At 41.2% G+C, this 26,468-nt stretch overlaps 1 protein-coding gene across 3 annotated transcripts; it reads left to right on the top strand.

The window, feature by feature from the left end:
• The first annotated feature begins 1,651 nt into the window (after positions 1–1,651).
• On the top strand, positions 1,652–25,822 carry smad2 (SMAD family member 2). 3 transcript variants are annotated; one of them, XM_036528111.1, is made up of 10 exons: positions 1,652–2,128; positions 18,018–18,107; positions 19,754–19,947; positions 20,508–20,642; positions 21,112–21,186; positions 21,606–21,659; positions 22,053–22,265; positions 22,674–22,811; positions 25,133–25,277; positions 25,644–25,822. In XM_036528111.1, exons 1-10 carry the CDS (start codon positions 1,893–1,895, stop codon positions 25,765–25,767), a joined length of 1,404 nt encoding a protein of 467 aa, XP_036384004.1. In that variant the 5' UTR covers positions 1,652–1,892; the 3' UTR covers positions 25,768–25,822. The 3 variants fall into 3 exon arrangements, with proteins under 3 accessions (XP_036384004.1, XP_036384005.1, XP_036384003.1); XM_036528110.1 differs by having other exon boundaries at positions 1,812–2,128; positions 21,112–21,174; XM_036528112.1 differs by lacking the exon at positions 18,018–18,107.
• The last annotated feature ends 646 nt before the right edge of the window (positions 25,823–26,468 follow it).

The following is a 26,468-nucleotide window of genomic DNA, read 5'->3' as shown; positions in this document are numbered from 1 at the left end:
AAGTTAAGTGACATCAGTTGTCTTATTTACATGAATGATAACAAGACCTGCTTTTTACAGTAGAGATGTAGCCTGCTGTACAACACAGATAAATGGTAAATATGGAGTTGTTGAGTGTTCAAAATGATCCTGCAGGAGAGACTGACTGACTTCTCAATTTCTGCTTTTATTTCTGATAACTGTCAAATATAATGGCAGAGCTACGTATTATGCAACTGGCCAACAGATTTGTATTTTCATATTATACATCCTTTGTTGGCTATATGAGATGCTCATACCACACTTCCAAAATGATAAATGTGGTTTTGTCTGGCTCCTATTCATGTAACCTGTGTGCATCATTTATTAAGGGCCTCTGTCTGTGTCATGATAGGGGATGCCCTTAAAACACTTGCTAAAAAGAAGTTGCAGTATTGTAACCTTTTGTTCTATTTCTTTTTTAATGGATTGTCTAGTGGTTGTGTAGTTATTTTGAACAATGGGAGAAAATCTGTGTGCTGAAGGTAAATTACTGACACTATGTCACAGAACAGCTCTATGTGCCCTTTTTTGTAGGATATTGGTATCCGAGTTCTCCCCTGTTTTATTTTGTATAGAACTTTGCATGTGTTATTTCATGTAGGATGTAGGTGTTTACTTTGTAGTTGGTCAAGGAAATTCACTCCAATCCTCCAGACATGGTCTGAAGACACATCTCTTCAGACCATGTCTGACCTGTCACACTATCACTGCCCCCCCCCCCCACATCAGTGCTGTTATAAATTGCTGTGTGCTTTTTGTGTTTTGTTTTCTTGTTACTGCCTTTACTCTAGCACTTATTGCGCTGTTTGCAGTTGGATCTTATTAGTTGCCCTATACCCTGTATCTGTATAAACTAGATAGTACTGTGTCCTCAAACAGACCTTGCTCTCAGCTGAGAACTGTCTCATTGTGGAACTGTACACATCCTGTCCCCGTACTGTTGCTAATACTTACTGTATGCACTTTTGTACGTCGCTTTGGATAAAAGCGTCTGCTAAATAAATGTAAATTTTATGATTTCATCATATCAGCCACTCTATTATCGATATCTGTTTGAGTCTGAGTCAGTTGTACAATTCTACCATACACTTTTTTTCTCAGAACAGTTGTATGCTGCAGAGCCTGTCCACTGAAAAATAATCATGGATTTAGTTGGCATTCAGTTATTTAGTTATACTGCATTGCACATAAAGTGATGACGCAGAATTGTGAGTGTAGAGGCCTGCAATCCAGCAGGTTTTGTGTTGATCTGTAGATCAGAAATACATGTATCTGTCCAACAATCACTGTAATTAACTCAAACAGGTTATTCAGAGCGCAGGTCAAATGGCCACCCTCCAATCGACTGACAACCTTGGTATAAATGAAAACCTCAACTCCAGTAGTAATGCAGAAGTTGACCTTAAATGCCTTTAAGCATTTACTTTACAGAACTGGTGGATAACTGAGTCTACTGTGTTGTGATGTGACAGCCTGCATACTAACCAATGAGTGTTTAGCATGCTCTCTTTGTTTGGGGGGGGAAAAGGGGGGTGTCAGACTAGAGAGGCTGATGAATTATAATCTTTTGAGCCTGGATTTTGTGAGAGCTGTCATCACAGACTTGTTGATTTCTTTTGTCTCTGCTTAGGTACCTCAGTGCACCACCCCTTCTCTTCTTGTTCCTCCCTTCTCCATCCCTACTGTTCAGCATATACTCAAAAAAAAAAACTCCCTCACAACCACCACCACCACCACCACCACCACCTCCTCCTGCCTCCCTTCAATCAGAGAAGGCCAGATCAGAGAGAGAGAGGGCTGCATTCTGTGTTTTCCACCCCCTCCCCCCTTCTGTGCGCGTGTTCCGTCTCACTGCCTGGGGCACCTCCAGTATGTCCTCCATCTTGCCTTTCACCCCACCGGTGGTGAAGCGGCTGCTGGGCTGGAAGAAGTCGGCCAGTGGCTCGGGAGGGGCCGGCGGCGGCGAGCAGAACGGCCAGGAGGAGAAGTGGTGCGAGAAAGCTGTCAAAAGCCTGGTGAAGAAGCTGAAGAAGACGGGCCAACTGGATGAGCTGGAGAAGGCCATCACCACACAGAACTGCAACACCAAGTGTGTCACCATCCCCAGGTAGGCCAAGGGAATGCCGTGCTGGGAGAGCCCTCCTCGACCCTGACCCAGCTGTGATGATGCTTAGATTAGCGCTTAGACTCATAAGTGCTTGAGAATTTCAGGGTCTTAATTGGGCAGTGAAAGTGTGTGTTCACTAGGGATGTGCATCTCCATCACTGAGGCTGATGCGATACACATCTCGATGCATTGCCAACGATCCGATACATTAGATACATATGAAACAACTACTAATGCGATATGATTCACCCCTATTGCGATCTAGTGCGATTCGACATGATTTGATTCAACACAATGCGATTCAACACGATATGATGCGATGCAAAAGAATATGATGCTGTGCAATTCAATATGGTACAGACAGTTTGATAGACAGCAAATCATAAATTAACTAAAAAAGTGCCAAAATCTGAAGTGTCAGCAAACATTAGATTTGTAGCAATTCGGTGGAACGTGTAGCTCTTCTTCCTCTATGATAATCTGTGACTTGCCTGGACACGCCTCCAGTGTGAGAACTTGGCCGAGAGACTTGAGAATTGGCCACAGACAGCAGGGAAGATGAGAGTGTGTGTGAGAAACAGCTGAGGAGGAATCAATCTAAATATAAAATTATTGGTCACATTTCTAAATAATAAAGGCATAGGGCCTCTACTAATAATTATATATAAATAAATTGGATTTTACTGTTGCAAAGATGTTAGAAACAAATTCATCCCAAATTGTATCCGGTGCACACTTTTTTTAATCGGGGCAATCGCATCATGAACTTTTATGCTGGTGCACCGTTGCGAATCGGTGAGTCTTACCATCCCTAGTGTTCACATAGAAGTGTGATTGGGGAGACTCCCATACCATTCCACTGTAGCTTGACCTAATACTGCAACACGGTTACTTTACAAAAAAAATGCACTGAAGAATATGGAAAACAGTATAGTACTTCAAAAATGTGACCTTTCGATGTGGCAGACTGCCTCCTTATTGTTATCATCTGCAAATTGTTAATAGTTAGATTTTTATAATGTTTTTGGTAAATATTCTCAACATACTTACCGAACCACATTTACTGTTTTGTTTTTTTTGTTTGTTTTTTGTGTTCATGAATTTAAAATGGCAGAACAGTTAAGCTTAAATTTAACTGTCAACAAAAAGTGTAGTCGGATGATGCATTCAAATCCTGTTGCCAAACCCAAATTCATTTTCACAGAGTCAGCGCTATGCATGGTAAAGGGGCTGTGTTTATTTGTTTGCTGTGTGCAAATCCTGTTGAAGTAGGGGGAGGGAAGTGGGGAACCCAGAATTGAAGTCAAAATGTGAGTTTGTTTTCTTTCTGACCTTCTGATCAGTAAATGCTTTCATTGCAGTGAATGCTTTAAGGGCGTACTCACACAAGGCCTGGTTGCCTTGTACTGTTCCTGAGCATGATTGTCCCCCCTCCCCACTCCCCCACTGGCCTGCACTCACATTGTGCTTTTATTCTGGGCCCGAGCACGCTTACGTCATCAAGCTACAAACTTTTTGTGTTGAAGAAACGCGTTCTCGCACAGCACAATGGAGTTCTTGATTGTGCTTACTTTGTGGCTTATTTGGAGTGACACACGGCCCTCTCATATGCCTTATAGATTTATCGATAATGCAAATTTTCATTTAATCGTGCTGCACATATTTTTACGGAGGCAGCTGACGTTTAAGTCATTATGCGAAGGGACAGACCAATATTTTGTGTCAGACTACAGTAGCCTAATCACAATAATGTTAGCTAATGTAACCAGTTAGGGCTACTACTTGTGTGTGCGCTACTGTCATCATTACAACAACAAGCATCTATTACTGCTTGGATAGTACACTTTTCAATTCATTTGAGAATATTTGGGTTAATAACGGGTCTGGTTCTCACCTTATTGATGAACATGAATTGTAGTCTGCGAGTAAAGCGGCTCCAAATTCCTCCCTCAACGTCTTCTTATACGTGCAGCACGATTAACTGAAAATCGCTGCATTGTGTAATCGATGCTAACTGGCTGGGGAGCTAACGTTAGCTGTCTAGCGATAGATTTGACAAACGTAGGTAGCCTGTTAGCTAACTAGCTGTCTGAATGATTGTTGAAGACTAGCTACTTAAACAGGTTGGCTGCTTCCTTTGTGATACTCTGACTAAGCCCCCGACAACAGCAATGCTTACATCGCCACGTAAAGTATGGTTAGTTTTATTTCGATTGCTAATGTGGGGATCCACAGAGTTATTTTTAGGTATAGATCTACAGATCTAACAAGTCGAACCAGTCGGAGGTAGTCAGCTTGTTATATTTAAGGAAGTCAGCTGGCTAACCAAATGATGGTTTAAAGGAATTATTATGACTGGGTGTGTAACTAACAGATATCCAGCTAACTGTTGCTATAATGGATATATTTATTAAATGGGACAGTCACGTCATTGATGCCTTGTTCGAGTTCCGTGCTCGGGCACGGTTAGCGATCACACTGAGGCGTACCGTGCCCGCGTCCAACTCAACCGTGCCCAAGCCCACCTCTTCAAGCGGGCCCGGGCATGGTTCAGTGTACCGTACGGAGTGATCACACTAGTCAAACGAAGTGGACTTTGGGGGTCAAACGTGCTCGGGCATGGTACAGATTGCCTAGTGTGAGTGCACCCTAAATGCAGGTCTTATAACCTTTTGAAGTGCCAGCTGGTAGACATAATGGACCAAGTAAATATGTAGCAGAGTAGGAGCTGGGGAGGGGGGTGAGAAGGGCAGGGTGACTAATAATGTCCCCATATTAAATCACTGGACTACCAACATTACTATGGTCAATATAGTATGATTGAATCGGCATGATTTACTGGTTAATCTGCGCCTAAGACATGAAAGGAGACTACCAGAGTAGATGATTGCCTGGCCACAATTCTCTAGTAATCCACCACTGCTGTATTTACATCACATTATTTATAACCTTATGTCTTAAACTCCTCATTTATACTTTTTTTCTGAATGCAGAATGTTCAGAGAGAGGGATGAGAGATGAGTGAGAGTCCATCTCCAAGATTTTACTGTAACAATAACTAAAAAGATAACACATTTATGGCAGGATTATTTTTTCATTACTTGAATATCCTTTTTCATTTTTAAGTAAAAGGTGACGTAAATATCCAAAAATAGCTAAACCAGCTCCATTTCTCAGAATTGATTGTTTAGTTTTTGCACTGGCTAAAAGCTTTGCAGCAGATTGAATCGACCCCTTAATCCCACTAAGTACTTTTGTTCTAAATATACTCATGGCACATGCATAATCCATGTTCTGGTCAGTCAGGACCAAACTATTTTTGATTAATGTTGTGATACACTGCTGAGGGGAACCTATGTTTATGTTTTCTCCTGGAAATTAAATTCTATTTTTTGAATGGCTTGACCTGAAACTGCTGAAAAGATGCTACTTGTTTTATACTTGTTTTTTTGTCTGATAAGTCTGTTTCCTCTTTTTTAAGTGATATTTTTAAGGGATCATCCATTCCTACACCTGACCAAAAATGCAAAGTATACATGTGTGCAAAATGACCACCTTGAGCAAATCATTATCAATTCTTGGAGGCTAATTATCAGTTATGATTGAATCCAAAATAACAGTTCTGACCCCTCAGGTGGTTGGTTGTCAAACTTAAAATCTAATCGGTGAGTTTAGGCATAACATGGACAAAGTAGTCTTGTTTTGTGTGTGTCACGGAATGCATCTTTCCTGACCACGTTCAGCACATCCCATATGCAGTATTTCATGAGTGTGAAGTGGGTGGAACAGAAAGACACATGGCACTACCCATCCATTTAGGACAAAAATTGGGGAAAAGGAACACGGGGTCTGTTAGTTGGGGGCACTACTTTTTCCATTTTGGAAAAACCGCAATTTTTGTCCACATCATCTTTCTCACTCATCATCTTTCATCTTTCTCTCATTTGTTTTTTTAAACATTCACGCCCATCTACTAACAATGCAAAGCTATGGAAAACCTCCAAAGAGGCACACTCTGTAGTCAGTGCTAAATGAAGCAAGTGCACTGAAACAACAGTCCTACCAGTAACGTTGTGCATTTGAAACAATATGGTAGCTGCATAGGCGTTTGCCGTGCTGTACAGTTTGAACAGACTGTGCCGGTTACAGCTAATTAACTTGCTTCCTGCATCATATAGATGATTATTAATCAATATACGCACCCTCGTCCCCTTATTGTGTTAGTTCAAATGATTGAACAGTGCTTCCTGTTTAACTGCTGCTGTGTCAATTACTTACATTATAGCATTGCTATGCAGACTGCTTGATTCCCTTTTGAAGGGCTAGTTCTTACTTGAGGCTCCCAGCTCCATTCCATATGGAAATTTCCAACGATTAGAGCCATCATCCCTTCTGTGATCCTGCTATCACAGTGGAATGGAGTGGAATGTGTCCATGCCAGGTCATTAAATCCTTGTATGCATATGCGCAGCATGTTGTAGATTTCTAACATTTCTAACACTTTCGGAGATAATGTGTTAATGCTTTTGAGTGTAATCCAAAAGTATGCAAACTTGAACTGCTGTTTTTCTCTTGTTACCTACCTGGCCAGCCCAAATTCAAGCACCACCTCTAAAATGTAGTATAATTCAATGATATGATTCAGTGGCCATGCAACAGTTGCCCCAGGGTTTTACATGGGCTTGTCTTGCTACATTGTAGCAGTTTGTAATCACAAAAATGCCACATCTGTTTTTGAGATGGTGCAAATACTCCTCATTGGCACCAGAAGTTCAGATCTTGTAGAAAGAGGAGGAATTGGTCCCAGTGGTCCTGACATGCCCCTTTTCCACTAACGCGAACTACGTGCTTGTTCTGGGCTGGTGTTGGTGTCAGTTCGGAGTTGCTTCAACTTGCAAACCTTCGAAGAAAGGGTTTGCTTTTCCACAGGCTAGGGAGCCACGACATTATGTCACTGTATACGTCTGTATGCGTCTCTGCTTTCCCGCTAGCGCCAAGATAGCAGTGGTGGCTGGTGAGCTGGAAACAGGGGAAGCCCAAACACTGCCTTCAAATCTATCATTACTTTCAACCTGTTCCCCTTTATCCTCCTTGATTAACAATAAAACAAAATAATTCACAGAATAGCCGACACCAATCGCGTAAATAGAGTAAATGATTATGTTTGTGAAACACCACAGATTGTCTGTAGTTTGTGTGGTTGCGAAAGCTACAACGTGAGGTTAACAAGGATGGCATTTATCGATTTAAATTACGTTAAATGCTCATGACACATCACAGAATTTGTGAGGTCTGTGTTCTAAACATTATTGTTCATTGCACTCAACATAACCTACAAGTTTATTCTCAGTAATTTAAATTTATTTAACTAAATTTAGCTCTGTTCTGTAATTTGAATTTTGTAACACAAGAAAGCTATAATGCGACACACTTAAGAGAAGGCTTTGGGATTAGTTGCCACTTAATTTTTCAAATTGCCATCCTTGTGAATTAAACAATTTTTGCACAAAAAACTTTTTTCTTCTTCTTTTTAGGCAGACTAGACGCTACACTAGCTCTGTTTTTTTTAAAAATGGCAGTCACAAAGTTTGAATTGGACTCATTGGTCACGATAATCCTACCCCCAGCCCCTGACATGGTGGTTCTTTGTTCTAGACCAGCAAAGAGTTGGTGCCGCTCTCAAACCAGTTTTCCTGGCCGAGAGCCGGTTCTTTGGCTGTTGAAATGCGAAGAACTGGTTCGAGATTAGGCACTGGCTCCGAACTGGCCCTCGAACTGCCTTGGTGGAAAAGGGGCAACAGAAATGTTAATGAAGAATGGGGAAAATTATGCATTGAGTGCTCCAAAGCTAGAGATGTTTCTGAAAGTGATGATACCATTTTACATGCCAGCGTTTATCAGAAAGAAACTTGAATGCTCTACAGAGAGCAGCTTTCAATCTTTTACCTTAAAAACAAAATTCCCGTTGGGTAATACCAGAGGCTCAGGCACATCCTCAACCAGCAGCAAAGCTTAGCAAAACCTGAGGGGGACTTGAGGGGGAAAAATTTAATGAACAGTAATGTAGGCAGTGTCATTGTGCCTGATGACAGTAAAACCCCTAGCTGTCTGCAAAGCGAGTAAAGTCTCATAGCTGATCTGATCTATTGTTAATGGCTGTGCACCAGAGGAATGGTCATTGAGAATTTTTTTTTATACACTACAGAACCCATGGTCAGAAGATGTAAACAAATTGAACAATCCAACTGAGATATTGTAATACACACACCAGTCAAGATTTTTTTTCCTCTGACTCTCCATTCCCATAATCTGTTTCAAGTAAGCCCCTGACACTTAAGAAGAACATAATTACTGTACACTTACTTCCCTTGACACAAGCAAGACGTGTCTAAATATTTCAACTGTCAATCATGCAGCAACTTTAGGCTAAAATGTGCAGGGAAGATCATCAAAAGATTTAACTGTAATGCTGATTGCTGTCTCTACCGTATTACTTTCCTGCATGGATGTTTTAGGCTAGGCATAAATATCTAAAAGAACCTGCAATAAAGAACATAATGGAATACTCTAATGTTTAGCATCCACCTGGTTAATGCAGCCATTTTCTGCCTGAATACTTCAACTACACAGTTCAGGTAGAGTGAGGAGATATGCCATGGCAAAACATTTCAAGGAAGCCTGTCAAAACAAAAACAAAAAAGGAATGCATAGAATTTATTTAAAAAGCCCATTGGGACAATCTTTTAAAAATATTAGAGGGAAACTTTGGATTTACAAATTGAAAGCTAGGAGGTAACTGGGTTCAAACAAGGAAATGAAATTTGGAGCACTCCTGTGAAATACAGTCAGAAGTTGTTGCTCTTACTGAGGCAGTAAATACAGTAACTGAATGATAAAGCCCTAATACTACTGGATAAAATATTTGTATGCCATTAACCTATGTAATGAAGTATGTGTCCATGAGTCTCTATTAAGAGTCAAGCTTTGTATCCCAGCAGCACATGAACTGTAGCATTGTGTGGTGTTTTGGCTAGTGAGAGGCAGGCGTTGCCTCGCAGCTGCAGAATGATCCATGCTCTCCCACACCCCCCTGGTAGCCCGTGACCCTAGCCCGTGACCCTAGCCAGTGATCCAGGGTAGCGGCCTACCCTGATCGACTGCGAGGACAGCAGAAATCTTTCTGGAATTCTGTGGAAATCCAGCCATCTGCTACCAAGTCTAAGTGTGAAGTGTGTGAAGGCAGTGAGTTTCTTGTGACCTGAGTTACCATGCAGGATTAGAGGGGACCTGTTAGTTGTTTTGTGTTCACTGTGGCGAGCCTTTTTAAGGCTTTATGTAAATGTAAATCAGTCAGGTATTTTACAGGCTTTCAATGAAGCCACACCAGAGCAGGCTTAATATAATATCATTTGTAATTGTATATCATTGTACTACAATGCTGTACTGTCAGGCAGCTGAACCATAATCTTATGAGAAATGAATACATGAAGTTTCTCACCTGTCTTGCAGACAAAATACACATTTGGCTATGTGTGACTTTGTTGGAATCGGAAACCAAAAAAGTCTGAAGTGCATTGTGGAGCTCTTACAACCTTCTGCCTGCTGGCCATCCAAGTCTTTGCTCCGTGTTGTCAAACCTACTAGGAGAGCAGGAGATCTGGTCAAAATGTGGAAATCTACCTGATATGATAACCTGTCCACTTAAAACACTTTAAATTAATAGAAAAATCAGATTGTAGTAGATGCATATAAATGAGTAACTAATATTAATCCCATAGTACACTATTGGAATTAGCTTTTATTTAAGCTTTAAATTTTTTGGCTGATATTTTGACTGAAGTGGGATTTACACTCTTCCTTCTAAATTTCTGTTTAACCATTTGTTACTGTGGAGCTTGAGTAGGGGTAGTCACTGCTGAATGATGATATCGGAGATGTGGAGGCGCTGTCAAGGTGTTGCGTGTGATTTTTATACAGTGTCAAAGGAGACGAAAGGAGTACTGGTGAGCCTGAATGCCTTGACACCCGTGGGCAAATGACATCCCCCCACCTGTTGCTGAATGTCACAGCCTGGCGTGGGTTTGTTTTGACCAGTGCACCTGGTTGGGCCTGAGAAACTTCGTCAGCCTTCGTCCTGCCCGCGATCCTGGGCCCGGCCCCCGACTGCTGCGCTTTCACACCGCAAAAGAAGATTCCCACTCACCAGCAGCGTGGAGCTGTCATTTGTATGCATTTGGCATGCATGTCTGGGCAGGGCAGGCTGCAGAGGGCTGAGGCAAAACTTGTGTGTTTTCCACTCCTTATCGGCCAGTTCACCTTGAGGAGGCAGACCGTGTCTTCTGGGAAGCTGTCAAGCGCAATTTCTCTGGCCAGAAACTGTGAATCTTGTGTTTTAAAGAACCTCCTCATTTCTTAGAATGTCTGATGCTGTTGTGCCCTGCCCACCTTTTTTTCCTTCAGCAATGAGTTTGCAACAAGTTTACGTGAGTCTCAGGGCGTTCCAGACATTGCAGTTCTGATAACGTCTACCAGGTTTAGTAACAGCCGTGAAGTGGCAGTTATGGGAAGGGTTCAAGCTGAGGAGTGGATTCATTTATTGGTAATGAAAAGAGTAATCAAAGTAATGAGCAAGGTTTTCCATTTAGTCAAATTTTGTTGTGGCTTTAAATTTTTGCGACTGGATTTAATTTCTGTTAAATTAATTCGGAGTTATTTTGTCAGTTGGAGATTATTAGCCAAGCATTCTAGCCATAATATTTGGTCAGGCCTGACTTGCCAAAGTAAGCTTGATGTCTCTGATCTCCCAGGGTAGTGTAACCACTGCTGTCTGGCCAAGCACTTGATAATCAGGATTGATTAATTGTAATGCTTACTATGCATGAGTAATTTTAACTTAATGCAACAATTATTGCTTTTAATAAGTAATTCAAGAAGCTTTGGAAGGGCCATCCTGTGCAGGAATATACACCAAATTTGACATTAAATAATTCAATCCCACGGTGAATCTTAAGATCGCTTTCCTCCATATGCTTATCTGACTTAATATCACCTCTGTCACCTCCTGCTGATACCCTTTCGTATTAATTCCTGACCTAAACAACAAGCCTAGGAGCATCTCAAGGGCCTTTTTGTCTCAGTGTAATGGCACGTCTTTCAGTAATGAACAAAAACTTTCTTGGAAAGTGAGGGCAGTCTTCTGAGAGCACAAGTAATCCTTGTGAACGGAGGACCTGAGCTTAAAGGTAGAGGTGCTGTCTATTCAGGGATTTAAAAGCAGTTGTGTGCCCAGTGCTGCCTTAAAAATATCACACTGCATTTGCTTTGCTGACATTCTTACTTTAGGTGAATTGAATTAGTTACTGTCTGTCATTGTGAAAACATTTTTTGTTAGTTTTTTTTAATCAAGCAGTATATGAACTTTTCTTCAGAGCCGGCCTATTCTAGTTACCAGCCTGTAATGAGCTGATTTAATTAATTTGGATTAATTGGAAAGTTGGATGACCTGCTGATCTTTAGCGGGTTATCAGTTTGGGCATGAAATCATTCAAAGCCATTCTAAATGTATGCATTTCAAGAGTAGAATTTGTAGCCATACCACGAATACTGTTTGTATAGAGAAAACCATTCTGAGCTTTGTGGTGCTGTAACACTTACTGAGTGTGCAGCTCTCCTCTGGTGGCAAGTTAGCGTTGTCTTTGCCAATCTTGTATTAAGCTCAGTTACTACCTCCAAGCATGAAATAAACATGGCTATATCAAGTGCATTCTTTCAGATCTGGTTTTGTGAATATCAGAAGACAAGCTTCAGAGCTGTGACATGAAAACATGTTTTCATAACACTATCTCTTCCCTGGAAGTATGAATGCTGCAAAGTCTAATCTTCTGTTTGCTCTTGCGCCAGAGCTGTGACTACATTAGCCTGCACCCCGAGCCATTTCATCTTTAAACTGATGGACAGATTTATTTCTGCAAGCTTGCTGTTAATGTCCCTTCTCCATGCAGTGCTCGACACTGATGCAGATGAATGTGGATCATCTTTGTATAGAACACAATTTAAGTGTGTTAACTTTTCACAGATATAATACCAACTACATCGTAAATGTTATATCTGCTTTTTTTCATCTTTGATAATCCAGAGCATCCCCATGTTTCTCTCCATAAATATCTTGCTAAATCCTGTCTGAGATTAGCACACATGCTGGAATATCCCCCCCTTGAGTGATATTGTCTGATAGTACCATACCTTCTGAAAGGTTCTGAGACCCCTGCTCACCTCTTCTGCAAACTGTGGCCACGTTCCTCCTCTGTTGCGCAAACTCTCAGCTCTGTTGGTACACGGAGGCATGTTGCTCAGCATAGCTCTAAGAAGGTCTCATGCTCCGATAAGTGGCACAAACACAGCTGATATCAGCTGAAAGCTCAGTCGTGTTCTTTCTTTAGCGGCCTTGCGAAAGGAAGTTGTCTTCAGAGTAGGGCTTCAACTAATGACTATTTAGTAGCCGAATAATCTATTGATTATTGAAATGAATAATCGACTATTTGGATTATGAATCGCACAATTACTCAATGGCTCTTATTTATCTATCGGCTTTTAAATTTAGCTTGAGGTTGTTTTAGGCATATGCTAACTAACAATAAAGACAATAAAAATGAGAACTTCATTCAAAAAATATCTTTTAATGAATGGTTACTAGGACTAATTCAGTGAGGTCAGTTGCTTGCTGGGGAGTACAAGTCTGCTTCCTTTGAAGAAAGCCATCAATGGGAGCGTTACGAGATCCAACAAATCCATAACTCATTCGAATTAATTTGAATGCAACCCACATTGGGCACGCACGCATAGACACAAGTTGTGGAAATCTTAAGCGATTTAGAAAGTAAGAAATTCTCCGGTGTTCTCTCTACTTGTGTGCTCGGCAGCAACGCTATCTCCCGCCATAAATGTTGCCATGATATTGATACAACGCTTAAGCAGAGAATTTCTGAATAGCAGACAGTTTAACATTGTAAAGTTAGGGCACATTTGGAATGTGAACAGGATCGGTGTGAATAGTAGGTTATAATTTGCTACACTGTATGTTCAACATCATTAGTAATTAATTGATCAAGAGAAAATGTATTTCAAAATAGAAAACGTTACAGCTCATAACGTGAAGTAACATGGCTTTTAACATTTTTTAACATTGACATTTGCTATGCTAGCTAGCTAACTAACTTAACGAGACGAGTCTTCATCATCCAGAGAGCCAATGTGCCACCTCTTCAGTTGCTTTAGCATAACTGATGTGCTCCTATGCCAGGCAAGGTCAGGTTTGCAAATGTTGCAATTCACAACCTTCTTGGCAGAGTCAAGAGTAAAATGCTGCCACACTTTTGAGGTCTTTGGTTGTGAAGCAGGGTTTCTGTTAGCTGGTAATTACCAGTTTTTGCCTAGTAAAATTTATTAAAACTGATCAATTAAAAACTTGCTAGTCAATATGTGTGGTAATAATGCTCATACAAACCGTAGCCTACATTTTAGCGGCTAATGTTGAGCTTTTGCTTAATCATTACTGTTTGTTTTGCTTAATCATTTCTGTTTGTTAAATAGTCAAACTGATTTGAGGTCATTGTCATTCTTTCGTCAACCTAGGTGTATGTTATATTTGCATTTGCAACGTAGAGTGTGATTGAAACGTGACCGGTAAGTTTCAGATTTGTCTGGTAAAATAAATTCTTTCCAGACACTGGACCGGCAAGAAAAAATCCTAGCGGAAACCCTGTCGTGAAGGTGTTGTCATCTCTATTGTTCACTCCAGTAAAGCAACATAGCTTAGACTGCATTGAACATTCCGAGTCAGCACAAAAAACACACACGATGATGTCACCAACTAATCGACAATTAAATTCATTGGCAACTAATTTGGTCATCGATTTTAGTCGATTATGTCAATTACTCATTGCACCCCTACTTCAGAGTAAGGTGTTTTCATTCAAGTTGAACCTGTTGGGTGGTGCCATATGTTTTGTGTAAAGATGGTCTGCTGAGAGCAACCTTTCTGGTTTATCCTGTGGGGGGTGTTGGGTGGGGTACGTAAAATGTTAAATAAGATCTCCAAATGGATTGGGGTGTGAATTTTGGGGTATTAATCAGCAGGATTTGGTAAGGCCTAAATGGAGGGGACGTCTACAACTTACTTTTGTGATGCTCAGATGGACCTACTTTAGCAGGAGATGCAACATGTTGCTAATGCATTCAGTTGATGATGGCCACATTGCTGAATGATTGAGCCCCATCGCAGGACAAATGGTCATTAAAACATGTACGCACTCTCTTGTTAGTAGGGTGAAAACAGATGGGAGCACAGTCTAGCTTCAATAGGATCACAAGGAAGAGGACTTAATTCCCAAAAAGTGGGTCACCAGGCTACAGCGTGGACCGCGAGCCTCGGGACGTGATGGCTGCAGCCAGGCCGCCTCTCTCCAGGACACAGTTTGTTATTATTTATTGGGGATTAGGAGAGGGTGCAAGGGTGCACTTCCCATGCCGAAATGCAGTGCCACGAATGCCAGTCTCAGTGCATTGCATAATGATGCAGATCCTCCCCTAGCAGTGAGGTCACTCGCTCCGCAGTGGATCTGCACAGCCAGGTTTCGCTTCTCTGCCGACTCGCAGCTTTCCTGCCTTCCGCTGACTATTTTCACTCTTCCTCATTTCACCAACAGGAAGCACCCACAAGGAGAGATGCCTGTGCAATCACAGGGGTGGCCTTCAGTTATTTAAGTCAGGGCCTTAACAGACAGTGGGATTCATTTTAGTTGGTTTAGTGAAGTTCTTTTTTCACATGTACACAAGTGTTCGTCCTCAAATAGACCCATGCCGAAAAAGTTTCTAAGGTGGAGAAGACATACTGTAGTACTTCCAAAATTCTTCCAGAAATACACCAATTAAAATGTTCCAGTCTGTTACTTCTAAATATTTTATTAACTCCTTAATGCTCATCTTCCAATAAGCAGTTACGAGTGGAATTTGGTGAAAATATGTTTATTTTATTTTTATGTATTCAAATCTTCCCTACAATACAACACACCCAGACTGTAATTTTTTTTGGTCGGTTGCTACATCCTTCATCACATTTAAATGTAATTGTTCCAAAATCAAGCTCTTTGTCTGGTAACACACTGAGATAATGTCGGCCCACAAGTTGTAGATATTGTTTTTGCATGCATCAGCTCAAAGGGAATAACCAAATTTTCCCAAATGATTATTTTTTTCCCCCTAATAACTATGACTGATCTTGCATTGCCAGCATATTTAATGGTGAAGAGACACGGCATAATGTTGCCATGCATCTGCATTATGTTTTCTGTGCTGCTATTTTTATGTAGACATCATTAAACTGATCCTCTTAAAAATGCTTTCCGGCCATTTTGATAAATTGACAATGGACAACAATAAACAATGCACCAATGGACCTTTCTGTAATTGAGGATGTTTTTCTTCCAAGCAGTTTTTCTGCACTAGATCCACTTTCCACACAGATGAGCTTTACAAATACAGGCAGCATTTTTTTTTAATCCATCCATGACTGAAAAGTGAGCTTACTCATCTGTCATTACATGCAGCAATGAGTAAGCCCATTTGTTCTTAAGCCACAGTGATGAGGTGGTTTAGTGGGGGGTAAATTTAAGGTATGCATAGTGCGATGGTATCTGCAGATTGTGCTGCGCATTTCAATTAAATATCCTGTAGTTTATATGATGATTTGTGGAGGGCGTTGTTTGGTTGGAGGATGCTGTGACTCCTCCCAAGTGCAAAGTAGGGAAGCTAGCAGGATGAATTCAGCCAGTGTCTACTCTCTAATCTTAGCATGCTAGCTGAAAATGCTGTGTAATGACTACATGTAGTTTGCAGTGCGCCAAAAGTGCTGTAGTACACAGGAAAACCAATTTCTGTTATTTTCCAATGGGGTTTCATGAACCCCATGAACATTAGTCTTAGGCAACTCAATATTGATTTAGGTTAAATATTCAGCAGTAGGACCTGATCTATGAAACCAGTCCTCCATAGTCCATCAGCTTGGTTCTAAGACTTCATTTGGCATGTCCTATGTTGGGAATGAAGCTGAGTTTTGCCATATGTTCCACCTGTATCTCCATCAGTGCTCCAGGTTGTGGGACTGTGTTCTTGCTGTCTTTGACATCATCGTTATTGCTAACTGTAAGAGCGGTTGATGCAGGTTTAATGAGTGGGTAGGGTTTTGGGGGACACAACATGGCTGGAGTCCATGCAAAACCATAATGCAGGCAGGCAGGAATTTTACCATTCAGCCTCCTGGACTGCAGTACCTCAAAGCAAAACTTGCACACTTGACACAGTGAGGTGCTTGTCTTTTCTGAGGTTTTTTTTTTTTTTTTGCAATTTTTAAGTTTAGGTGAGATGATCAAGATCAAGGTGCTAATTATTAGGTAACTACCTAGTGCTATGGACAAGGGTACCAGACCTCCGGTTTTGATTTTGGTCAAGCAAACTTTACCTATAGCCGCCAGCCTTTTGAAACTCTAACGTCATGTCTGCCCCTGTCCAGTTATCACTGACAGTCAACCAACCAGGAACCATCCAGTAGTCCTCACAGTAGTAATTCTGCTTTTTCAGCTCTGAGTCACCTCTGTTAGCTCTGAGTGTTTTCTTTATTGTTGAAAACTGTATTATGTTTTTTTTTTTCTTTTCACTCTCTGGCTAAACATAATCCCTGTTGAGCAACATGTGCTGCTGTTGAGAAGTTCTGAAGATGGGTTCTGCTAAGTATAAATAAGTCATTATGATTAGTACAGGTACATTTGGGAGGTGTGTTTTTTTTTTTTTTTTTAGTCAGGCTCATTTGTCAAGTGTTGGCACCATTGCAGCTTCACCAGCTTGTTAACTGCAATTGCCCTAATAAAATATTTCAACTGTATAAAATTGTTGTAGACTGCTATGTAAATAATTCATTTAAAGATACTGCTGAATCAGTTCTGATGTTTGTGGAATGTTTTTTTTTTTTTTTTGTTTTGTTAGGACAAAGTTTGTCAAAGTTCTAGGGAGTGACACGCATACAGTAATAGTAACCCAGATCAATTCTTAAAAGTTAAGATTCAGTCCCATTTCAGAGGCAGTGCCACTGACCAATTAAAATAATTGAAGCTACAAAAGGGGCAGGACTTCATTCATTACATATCATATTTAGATGATACATTTTCTGTCATGCAGCCATCAAAGTGTAAGTGTCATTCTCCATTTCAGTCTTGTTTCAAGAACTGTTAGCCATGTGTTCAGTTGTGTGCCCATGTGATCCACCAGTTGGTATGTGGAATTTGAATATCTGTCATGAATAAGTTTGAAAATACTTTCCAGGCTTGTTGTATGTTTCATGTCTTCTCTCTTTTGTGTTTTGAAATACTGTGTAGTTCAGTAGAATTGATGGTAATTTCAATCCTTAGTAAAAGACTGTTGTGAAACTGAAGAATAGCCTTTTCTCTGTCAGCTGTAAGGACAATCTGATAAAATTCACTGAAAGTGAGAATGTGTGGTGAAGACTCAAGTGAGTCCCCTCTGTAGGACCCTACAGAGCTATGTTTTTTCCATTTTATGTCATTACGTGTTTTTATTTATTTATTTATTTTTTACCCATTCAAAAGGCCTCTCTTATTTGAGATAGGGTTGGTCCGTATGTCCCGCACTGTCACACACACACTGAATAAAAAAAAAGTTAAACCCCTTAAGGGCTGAACCATCTCCAGTAAAAGAGGCCTTGTTTGTGTTTTCTCCATATTCTAAACCCATCTTGGTATTTTTGAATGAACCATGCCCCATGTTTATATCATATTTTTTTCTTTTTGTTGTTTTTGTTGTTTTGATTTTCTGTGCACAGCAATTGCTCTGAAATTTGGGGACTGAGTACACCAAATACGATAGAACAGTGGGATACTTCAGGCCTATACAGCTACCCTGACCAAACCAGGTGAATATCTTCAACTGTCAAGTACTACACACTGCCTCAGTGGGGAAGGTATTCCATTGGGTTGATGAAATTGTGCAGGAATGTGGTTAATACTAAATTTTAACCCTGTGTTTTTTAGTGATACTGTGTGCATGAATTAACGATTAAAAATTCTCAATTGCCCTTACTGAAAAGCCCTCTCAAATGTGAATAAAGTTAACTTGATGCTGTTGACCCTATTTTACAGTGCTCGAACTACATAGCTTAATAATTATGGTAACAATTTGGGAGCATTTAGAACTGAAGTAATTATCTAAAGCAGGTGCACTCAAGGACGTATGATGTAAAGTATTTGTTAGCCGATTACCTACTTGTTCCAAATGATAACAAATTGATACCATATTATGATTTTATCAAGTAATTGTTTCCTTGGAAACTGTAAAATAGTGTTACTTTTTAATGAAGTGGTTTGACAGAATTTATTCATTGGAAACGCCAGCAAGCTGCTTATTGTCATAAAACAGAAGAAAGTTGAATAACCTGTGGTGCCAGTTTAGCATAATTCTATATTTAGTGTTTTCATGGTTAGCTGTATTTTTTATAAAAATGAATGGAACTCCTGCGCACTGTGGTAATTACAAATCTCATGTAGTTAGTTTGTCAGGCTTATCAGAGCACTGTGTATACGTACACTGTGTACTTTCTTTTACAGTCAAATGAGAGGCTGGTAAATCAGTCGTAACAATAAACCAGTACATGAAGCAATACTCAGTGATTAAACGCTACAGTCAGTCCCGGATAAAAGGCTAGTAATTCTGTACAGAACAGTAGACTGGCTCGCCATGGCCACAGTCCCACAATAGAGTCAAGCAAGCATTAAAACATACATAATCTAGTTCATGTGCTTTGCATTTTATATCATGAATGTGTGCAATGTACACTTGATGTCACCAGAATTGCAGCTAATTGAGATTTGCAAATACTACCGTGTGTGGAAGTTTAATTCATTATTGTTAGTGTATTCTATCATCTACACACCTGTGTAGGTTTTTTCACCAGGTGTGTGGAATTTTTTTTTTTTTTTTTTTTTTATCCATGTAGTTGCATTTTCATAACATTCCCATTCCCTCTTAAATATGTTACAAGCTTTACTTCTAAGGTATTTTTTGGGGGCTGGGAGTTGATATTTTTAAGTCTTTGATGTAGATTTACACCCTCTCTTACTTTATGTACAAGTTTATATGCAATTTTATGAAATATTGAAAGAATGAGTTTTTTCTCCAGAATTTTCAGCCCAGTTATCTATAAAATTGATGATTACCCTGTAAAATGATGACTGACTGAAATATTTATAAATTAATCAAGTTGATGTCAGGGGCCACAAAATTAACTGCTGATGACTCTGGGTCAGATCTGAATTCTCTGAAGCTGAAGAGTGACTGCAGATGTGATTGTAATTAACGACTCTATTCTCCGCCCTCGCTCGACCTCTCTTCTAACCTCCTCTCCCCTTCCTCCCCTTTCGTCCTAACTGCATCCATCCCCTCTCTCCCTGTTGCTCCTTAACGCTCGCCCCCCCCCCCCCCCACCCCACTTCACATGTTTTTCTCCTTATTTCTGTTTTCCCCCCTCTCGTCTCTCCTCTTCACCTTCTCTTCCCCACCCAGATCCCTGGATGGGCGCCTGCAGGTGTCCCACCGTAAGGGTCTCCCCCATGTCATCTACTGCCGCCTGTGGCGATGGCCCGACCTGCACAGCCACCACGAGCTGCGTGCCATTGAGACGTGCGAGTACGCCTTCAACCTCAAGAAGGACGAGGTCTGCGTCAACCCCTACCACTACCAGAGGGTGGAGACGCCAGGTACAGGGATCACTGGGCGTGGTGTGACGTGTTTGCGTTGGGGAGTTGGTGGCATAAAGTGGGATCTACCACACAGGCATTGCTGCTTGCATTTTTGGATGAAGGTTACAGTGTAGCGTAGCTAGGGTTGTAGGTTGTAGCACCTGGGGTTTTTTCTTTGACGTTGCAAAGGTGTAAGGTGAAGTGGATTTGAAGCTCAGTTTGTTGGAAAATAGGTTGAAACATTGGGTGCAAACATTCCTTGTCAAACGTGCCTTCAGATTATAAAAGAAACTGCCAGCGTGCTGTATCCAGACGCAAGTGTGCAGTGTGTGGGTGATTAATGAAATAGTGTAATTGTGCAATCCATGCCTGCTAAATTGGCCCCAGATAGCATTGCATTTGTTACTTTGTTACCAGAAACGGATGGCATGCTGGCTGACTCCAGGCACTCAGTAATGGACAGCCACAAGGCAGGCACACACATGCACACAGAAAGGCATTCGGTACCCTGTGAGAGAGGAAGCGATTTTGCACGGTTTGTAGTGTTCCCCCTCTGACGACTCCCCCCCCACCCCCAGTGCTGCCACCTGTCCTTGTGCCAAGACACACCGAGATCCTGACGGAGTTGCCCCCGCTGGATGACTACACCCATTCCATACCTGAGAACACCAACTTCCCAGCTGGGATCGAACCTCCAAACAACTACATACCAGGTGCGACCTGATCTCTGCTGCGCTTTCACCCACAGTCACAGCTCAGTGTTCTCATGCACAGCCACGGCTCACGGTGTTCAGCGAACAGAAGACAACCTTTTCATGGCCTTTCAATACTGTTAGTCATTTGCAGGTCAGTATATAGACCAGGACTGATTACATTGAGTTTACCTTCAACATTATAATGCGTATAACAGCATTTAAAGTGTGTTTACCCCAGTTCTGGCCATGGAGAAATTTTTTGGCTTCTTGGTTAACACAGTTACAGCAAGTGAGTGCGGATAATAGGTTTTTACTGATGTGGGAATATAGACAACCAGATCTGAGTATTTACCTTAACATCAGTGAACAGAAATCCTTGACTACGTGACAGTTGCATTGTCCAAATAAAGGCAGCCAAATCACTACTCGAACGTCTTAATTTGCTCTGGCTGATTTTAATGTCTGTCTTGTCACTCTGCTCCTGTAGAGACACCACCCCCTGGATACATCAGTGAAGATGGGGAGACCAGTGACCAACAGATGAATCAAAGTATGGACACAGGTACATTCCTCAGATAGTTTAGATATGAAAGAAGAGAGTGATTACGTGTGTGTGTGTGTGTATGTATATGTATGTATGTATGTATGTATATGAAGACATGCCCATACTTACTGTAATTGGGGAAAAATGCTATGGTTTCCCAGATATCCTTGGTGGTTTTGTTTATTTGGAGGAAAAAGACAATGAAAAGAATTGAAGAGGTCCCAGTTGTGTCTCAAACCCTGCACACAACTGAAGACCCTTGTAAAACTGGGATACTGATGTGTTAAATTGCTCCATGTTGTGTTTAAGGATGTTTTACTATGTCTTTAATCATGCTCAGGCAGGCTGAAGTTCAGTTTATTGTTTCGCAGTGAAGTCTGAGCGACTAGTGAGCTTTACTCTGAATTGTAAAAGGCACTCTCTGCTCCCTCTTCCAGGTTCTCCCGCAGAACTGTCACCCAGCACGCTTTCACCTGTCAATCACAGCATGGGTATGGATCCCCTCCTCACTCGTTTTGCTCACATTAGGAGAATGCGTGCTGATGTTCAGAACACCAGCGGTAAACTGATGCCCATCCTCATTCCTGTCAGTCACTTTGAGCTTGAGAACAGGTGTTTGAATTGGCTGTCAGGTGTTCAGTAAGTTGAGAGGCAATGCTGGCTCTGGCTAAGTAACTGGGGCAAGAACAGTTTATTTTTTTATTATTTAAATATTTTTTTTTTATTATCATATTGGATTATCCGTGTGGCCTATGGCTATAGTCCTGTTGGTTTCCATGCTGAGAAGAGAATGTGTCCCACCACATGCTGCAGGTTCACACGGTTTAGGTCACAAGGTAGGTGCTACTATTTTCAGAGGTGTTTCTTTGTCGTCTTCCGTGCAGATCTGCAGCCAGTGACTTACTCCGAGCCGGCCTTCTGGTGTTCAATAGCGTACTACGAGCTGAACCAGCGAGTGGGGGAGACCTTCCATGCCTCCCAGCCCTCGCTGACAGTGGACGGATTCACGGACCCCTCCAACTCGGAGCGTTTCTGCCTGGGCCTGCTCTCCAACGTCAACAGGAACGCCACTGTGGAGATGACCAGGAGGCATATAGGTATGCCTCAGAACCCCTGCCCCTGTCCCAGACACCTGCAGCTTCGATGGCTTCCCAGCGTAACCCACTCCCGCCTTTGCCAGGAATGAAGTGAAATACTGTAATATCTCTTGACCAGGTCAGCCTTTGATACAAAAGCGGCAAAATTGGTTCTCTTCAAAGACGGTTATCTGAGACAATATCAGTTCTTCAGTGGAGTTAACTACTGAGGTGTTCCCTCTTGTAGTTCAGGATTGCCTGGTTCAAAAATTATTAGTATTGGTCAGATTGCTATTCATCAGCAGTGATGGGGTGTTGCCTATGTTGCAATGGAGGATGGGAATCGCTTCTGTGCTCACTGCAGGCAAGGACTGCACAAGTTTCTCTGCCTTGACAGGAAATGATGCATGTTGCCTTTTGTTACAACAGGAAGAGGCGTCAGGCTCTACTACATCGGTGGGGAGGTGTTTGCTGAGTGTCTGAGTGACAGCGCCATCTTTGTGCAGAGTCCAAACTGTAACCAGAGGTATGGGTGGCACCCAGCAACAGTCTGTAAGATTCCTCCAGGTAAGAGGGAGAAGCTTTTGAAAATCATAGAATATATGCTCTTCTGTATGAATGAGTCTTGTGGTGATTGACATGGATTACAGGTTTTTTTTTCTTCAGTATCCATCTGAATTTGTATCCATGTAATAGGGGCAGTGGCTGGCTGCCAAGAGGATATATTCTAATGACAACGCAGCAGTTTAAGTTTTTATGTAATAATGCATGAGTTGCAGCCAGTCTGCATTTTCATACTTTCAGTTTAAGGGTGTAAGATGTCTTGGAAATATGACATCATTGCTCATCTCCCAGTCACTGCACTCATTATCTTGACAGTCATCACACCAAGAAGCTGTTCTGAAAGATTGTCAGCAGACCAATGATAATTGAATCAGCCCTCTTGGTCTGCTGACTTCACTGATGTGGCATGCGAAATGCACTCGGAGCCATCATCACATCTCCACATTACAGTGCCTCCACAACAGGTTATTGTTTGAACAATGGAGTGCTGAAGAGTCGAGGGTGATGTATACAAATTGTAAAACTGTTCATGTATTTCTGCTTAACTTCAGCTTACATTGTCATATCAATTCTACCCAGCACTATCTGATGTGCCTAAATTGATTGAACTGGATATGAATATTACCGTTATACCACACATTTATGGTTTTAAGCTATTACTACTAGAAATAGAACCCCCTATTGATATTATAACTGCTAGAGTGCATATATGAAACTTTACTGCCCTTTGCTGCTACCACTGCTGATAACATTTTGTTATATTATATAAATAAGAACCAGGCAACACAGAAAAGCCAACATCAAAAGGCTGCATTCTTTGTGTGACTGAACAATTGGTGGACAATATATATATTAATCCCCTTATTATGGCTGTCAGCGTTATTGTGCTAACTCATGCAATTATCTTAAAAATAACATTTTTTTTTATTACAAGTGATTGCAATTCCCCGTTTTGACCTGCCATAGATAATTTCCTTCATTATGTTTTATTGAACAGGTAAGTGGCTAAAAATGTAACAAAAATATCCAACCAATGGATAAAAGTGCCTTTAGCCCAGATGGTGCCTCATACAAATGTGTTTCCAGACCAGATCACCACATTGTTGAAGTGCATCAGGTCTGCAGCACCAGTCGTGTGCTGGGAATGAGTTTGCAGCTGAAAGTTGAATCAAAAGCAATTTCCAGGCCAAAGTGGTCAGGTCTGTTCAGGCGCTGTTCTATAATGCTGGTGTAGCTGCGCTGCCAGTGAATCCAACCATGGACAGCAGGTTAACCATGGTCATTGTAGAGCTGGTATCTTCTGACCGCAGGTCACTCAGCATTTTTGGAAGACAGGAATGTGGCTTGGATGTTGGTATTTGTTTTGTTTGTTGGAAATGCAAAGTGTGCCATTTTCCAACAGTAATGATGACTTTCACTTGCCTGTAATATTCACATTCTCTTCAGTTCTAATTTTCCTGTAAATTTCTCTTCACAAAGGTTATCTTTCTAAGCAGCTGTTTTTGTGGAGGAGCATGTTTTTGTCGTTTTTCATTAGGTCAAACCAACAGCTGGAGATGTGAAATGTGATTGCACTGGTTAAACTTGATTGTGGAGACAATTCTGAACAAACAACAAAGTATAAACCTTGTATACTCTATATTCATGTTATATCCAAGGTCGCCTTTTACTTTCTTGTGCATGGTATACATATTTTTGTAGAGATACAACCTCAACACCAGGCTGAGGTTTTCTTGCAGTTGTTACTGTAGACCATTGTGAGTGTTGGCATGAGTCATGAGGCTTCCCTGACAGATTAATATTAATGTGAGCCAAATTTTCTGTGCGCTGAAGCAGTTTTCAATCCTGTGCTCACTTCACTCTTTACAACACTGAAAGGTAGTTACGTAACAACTAAAGCGGTGGGTACCGTTGTTGCAGTTACATATTAATTTAGTTGAAAATCTGATCTGGATTAAGAGATTCACCATAACTTGCATTGGTACACAGTTGAGTACATGGAACAAAAAAATGAGTGGTGCTGCTAAACTACTGAAATCTTCTGAAAGCCATTTTGTGTTCGAGGGAGTTGCATTTAATCCATCTCTAGGTGTACATGATTCATAATGTGTAACAAATGTAAAGAGTACTTTAAACTGTATACATACACAGATGTCTGTTCGTTGAAGGCAAAACATTGGAGATGAAGTTTGTAATATATTATTTGAAAGGGAGCAATGAATATGAATGACTCTTGACCAATGACACCAAGAAAGTCACAGGATGATGGTCAGGATGATGCAGATGTTCTAAGTCTCTTGCCTCGTCTGATTTCTCTCGCTCAGGGTGTAACCTGAAGATCTTCAACAACCAGGAGTTTGCTGCACTGCTGGCCCAGTCAGTGAACCAGGGCTTTGAAGCGGTATACCAGCTCACTAGGATGTGCACTATCCGAATGAGCTTCGTCAAAGGCTGGGGAGCGGAGTACAGGTGAGGAGGACTGTGAGAGTGGAATGGAGCATAGCCGCATAGCTAGCATAGCTGATCCATTTTATGTATGCATTTATACAGCTGGTAATCTACTGGGGCAGGTTAAGTGCCTTCCTCAAGAGTGCATTTGACCACTACACCACTCTACCACACTGCTTTATTTCCAGCAGTTCACCTGAATTATTGAACTTGTTTAAAGTCATTTAGAGTTTTCATCTAGTCCTTGATCAACTCACATAAGAATAGCTGGGCAGCGAGCAGAATGTCTTCATCCAGACCGCATTCGAAGGCAGCAGCCGCCACTCCTAGTTCTAGTGTGATGCAGAGGGTTTCATGCTGTGTTTTTGTTTTTTGTCCCCCTCCCAGGCGGCAGACAGTGACGAGCACTCCCTGTTGGATCGAGCTACACTTGAATGGGCCGCTGCAGTGGCTGGACAAAGTTTTGACCCAGATGGGCTCCCCCTCTGTACGCTGCTCCAGCATGTCGTAAACACCATCGGGACAGCGACCCACGCTGCAGAGTTGGGGGAAAAACATGAAAAAAAGAAAAGAAAAAAGCAAAGAAAAAAAAAAGACTTGCTATAACCAGTCTTTCATAGTACTTGTGACCCCCTCAACCCCAACCCCAGACACTCACAGACTTTTTCCACTGTTCAGAATAGAACACGGCACTTACTCACCCCATCGGCTTCATGCACCTTGTTTGATTATTTCCTCCAAAAACCTTGAATATAAAATCTTGGTAGTGGTACAGATGAAATGTATCTTGATTGAGAAGGTCCAGAGACTCATTGGTGGCTTAGGGATGGGGGTGGTAATAGCAGAAGACATTTGATATTTGGCACAGTATTACAGTATTGCCTATTTTGTATTGAGGGAAGTAACATATTTTTTTTTCTTTTTCCTGTGCAAAACTTTTCCAGGAATACATATACTTTGTCATTTGTCAGCTGGACCAAGGGGTTACTTTTTCTTGCAAAGTGTTTAATTCTCCCAAATTTTACTCAGTAAGAGAAGGTGAAGCTAAGTTAACAAAGACTAATGGCCATGATTTTTCATGATCTTTTATTTTTCTGAAGGTAATGCAAAAGTCAGGCCTATCTTGTTTTTTTATTTAAATGATACATTCTTTCCATTTTCTTCCTTCTATTAGAATGTTGCCTTTTTATTCCAGAGGTGTGCTGTTATAAG

The sequence above is a fragment of the Megalops cyprinoides genome, chromosome 4, assembly GCF_013368585.1.
Source record: "Megalops cyprinoides isolate fMegCyp1 chromosome 4, fMegCyp1.pri, whole genome shotgun sequence".
In the NCBI taxonomy this organism is placed as follows: domain Eukaryota; kingdom Metazoa; phylum Chordata; class Actinopteri; order Elopiformes; family Megalopidae; genus Megalops; species Megalops cyprinoides.
Note: the sequence above shows the minus strand (reverse complement) of the source record. Positions and strands in the feature narration are given on the sequence as shown.

Bases quoted from the DNA above. Each gene is read 5' to 3' on its own strand.
- smad2 (XM_036528111.1), top strand. From the start codon at position 1,893: ATGTCCTCCATCTTGCCTTTCACCCCACCGGTGGTGAAGCGGCTGCTG. The intron at 19,948-20,507 runs GTACAGGGATCA...CCCCACCCCCAG, and splicing joins CCAGAGGGTGGAGACGCCAG to TGCTGCCACCTGTCCTTGTG. The intron at 25,278-25,643 runs GTGAGGAGGACT...TCCCCCTCCCAG, and splicing joins GGCTGGGGAGCGGAGTACAG to GCGGCAGACAGTGACGAGCA.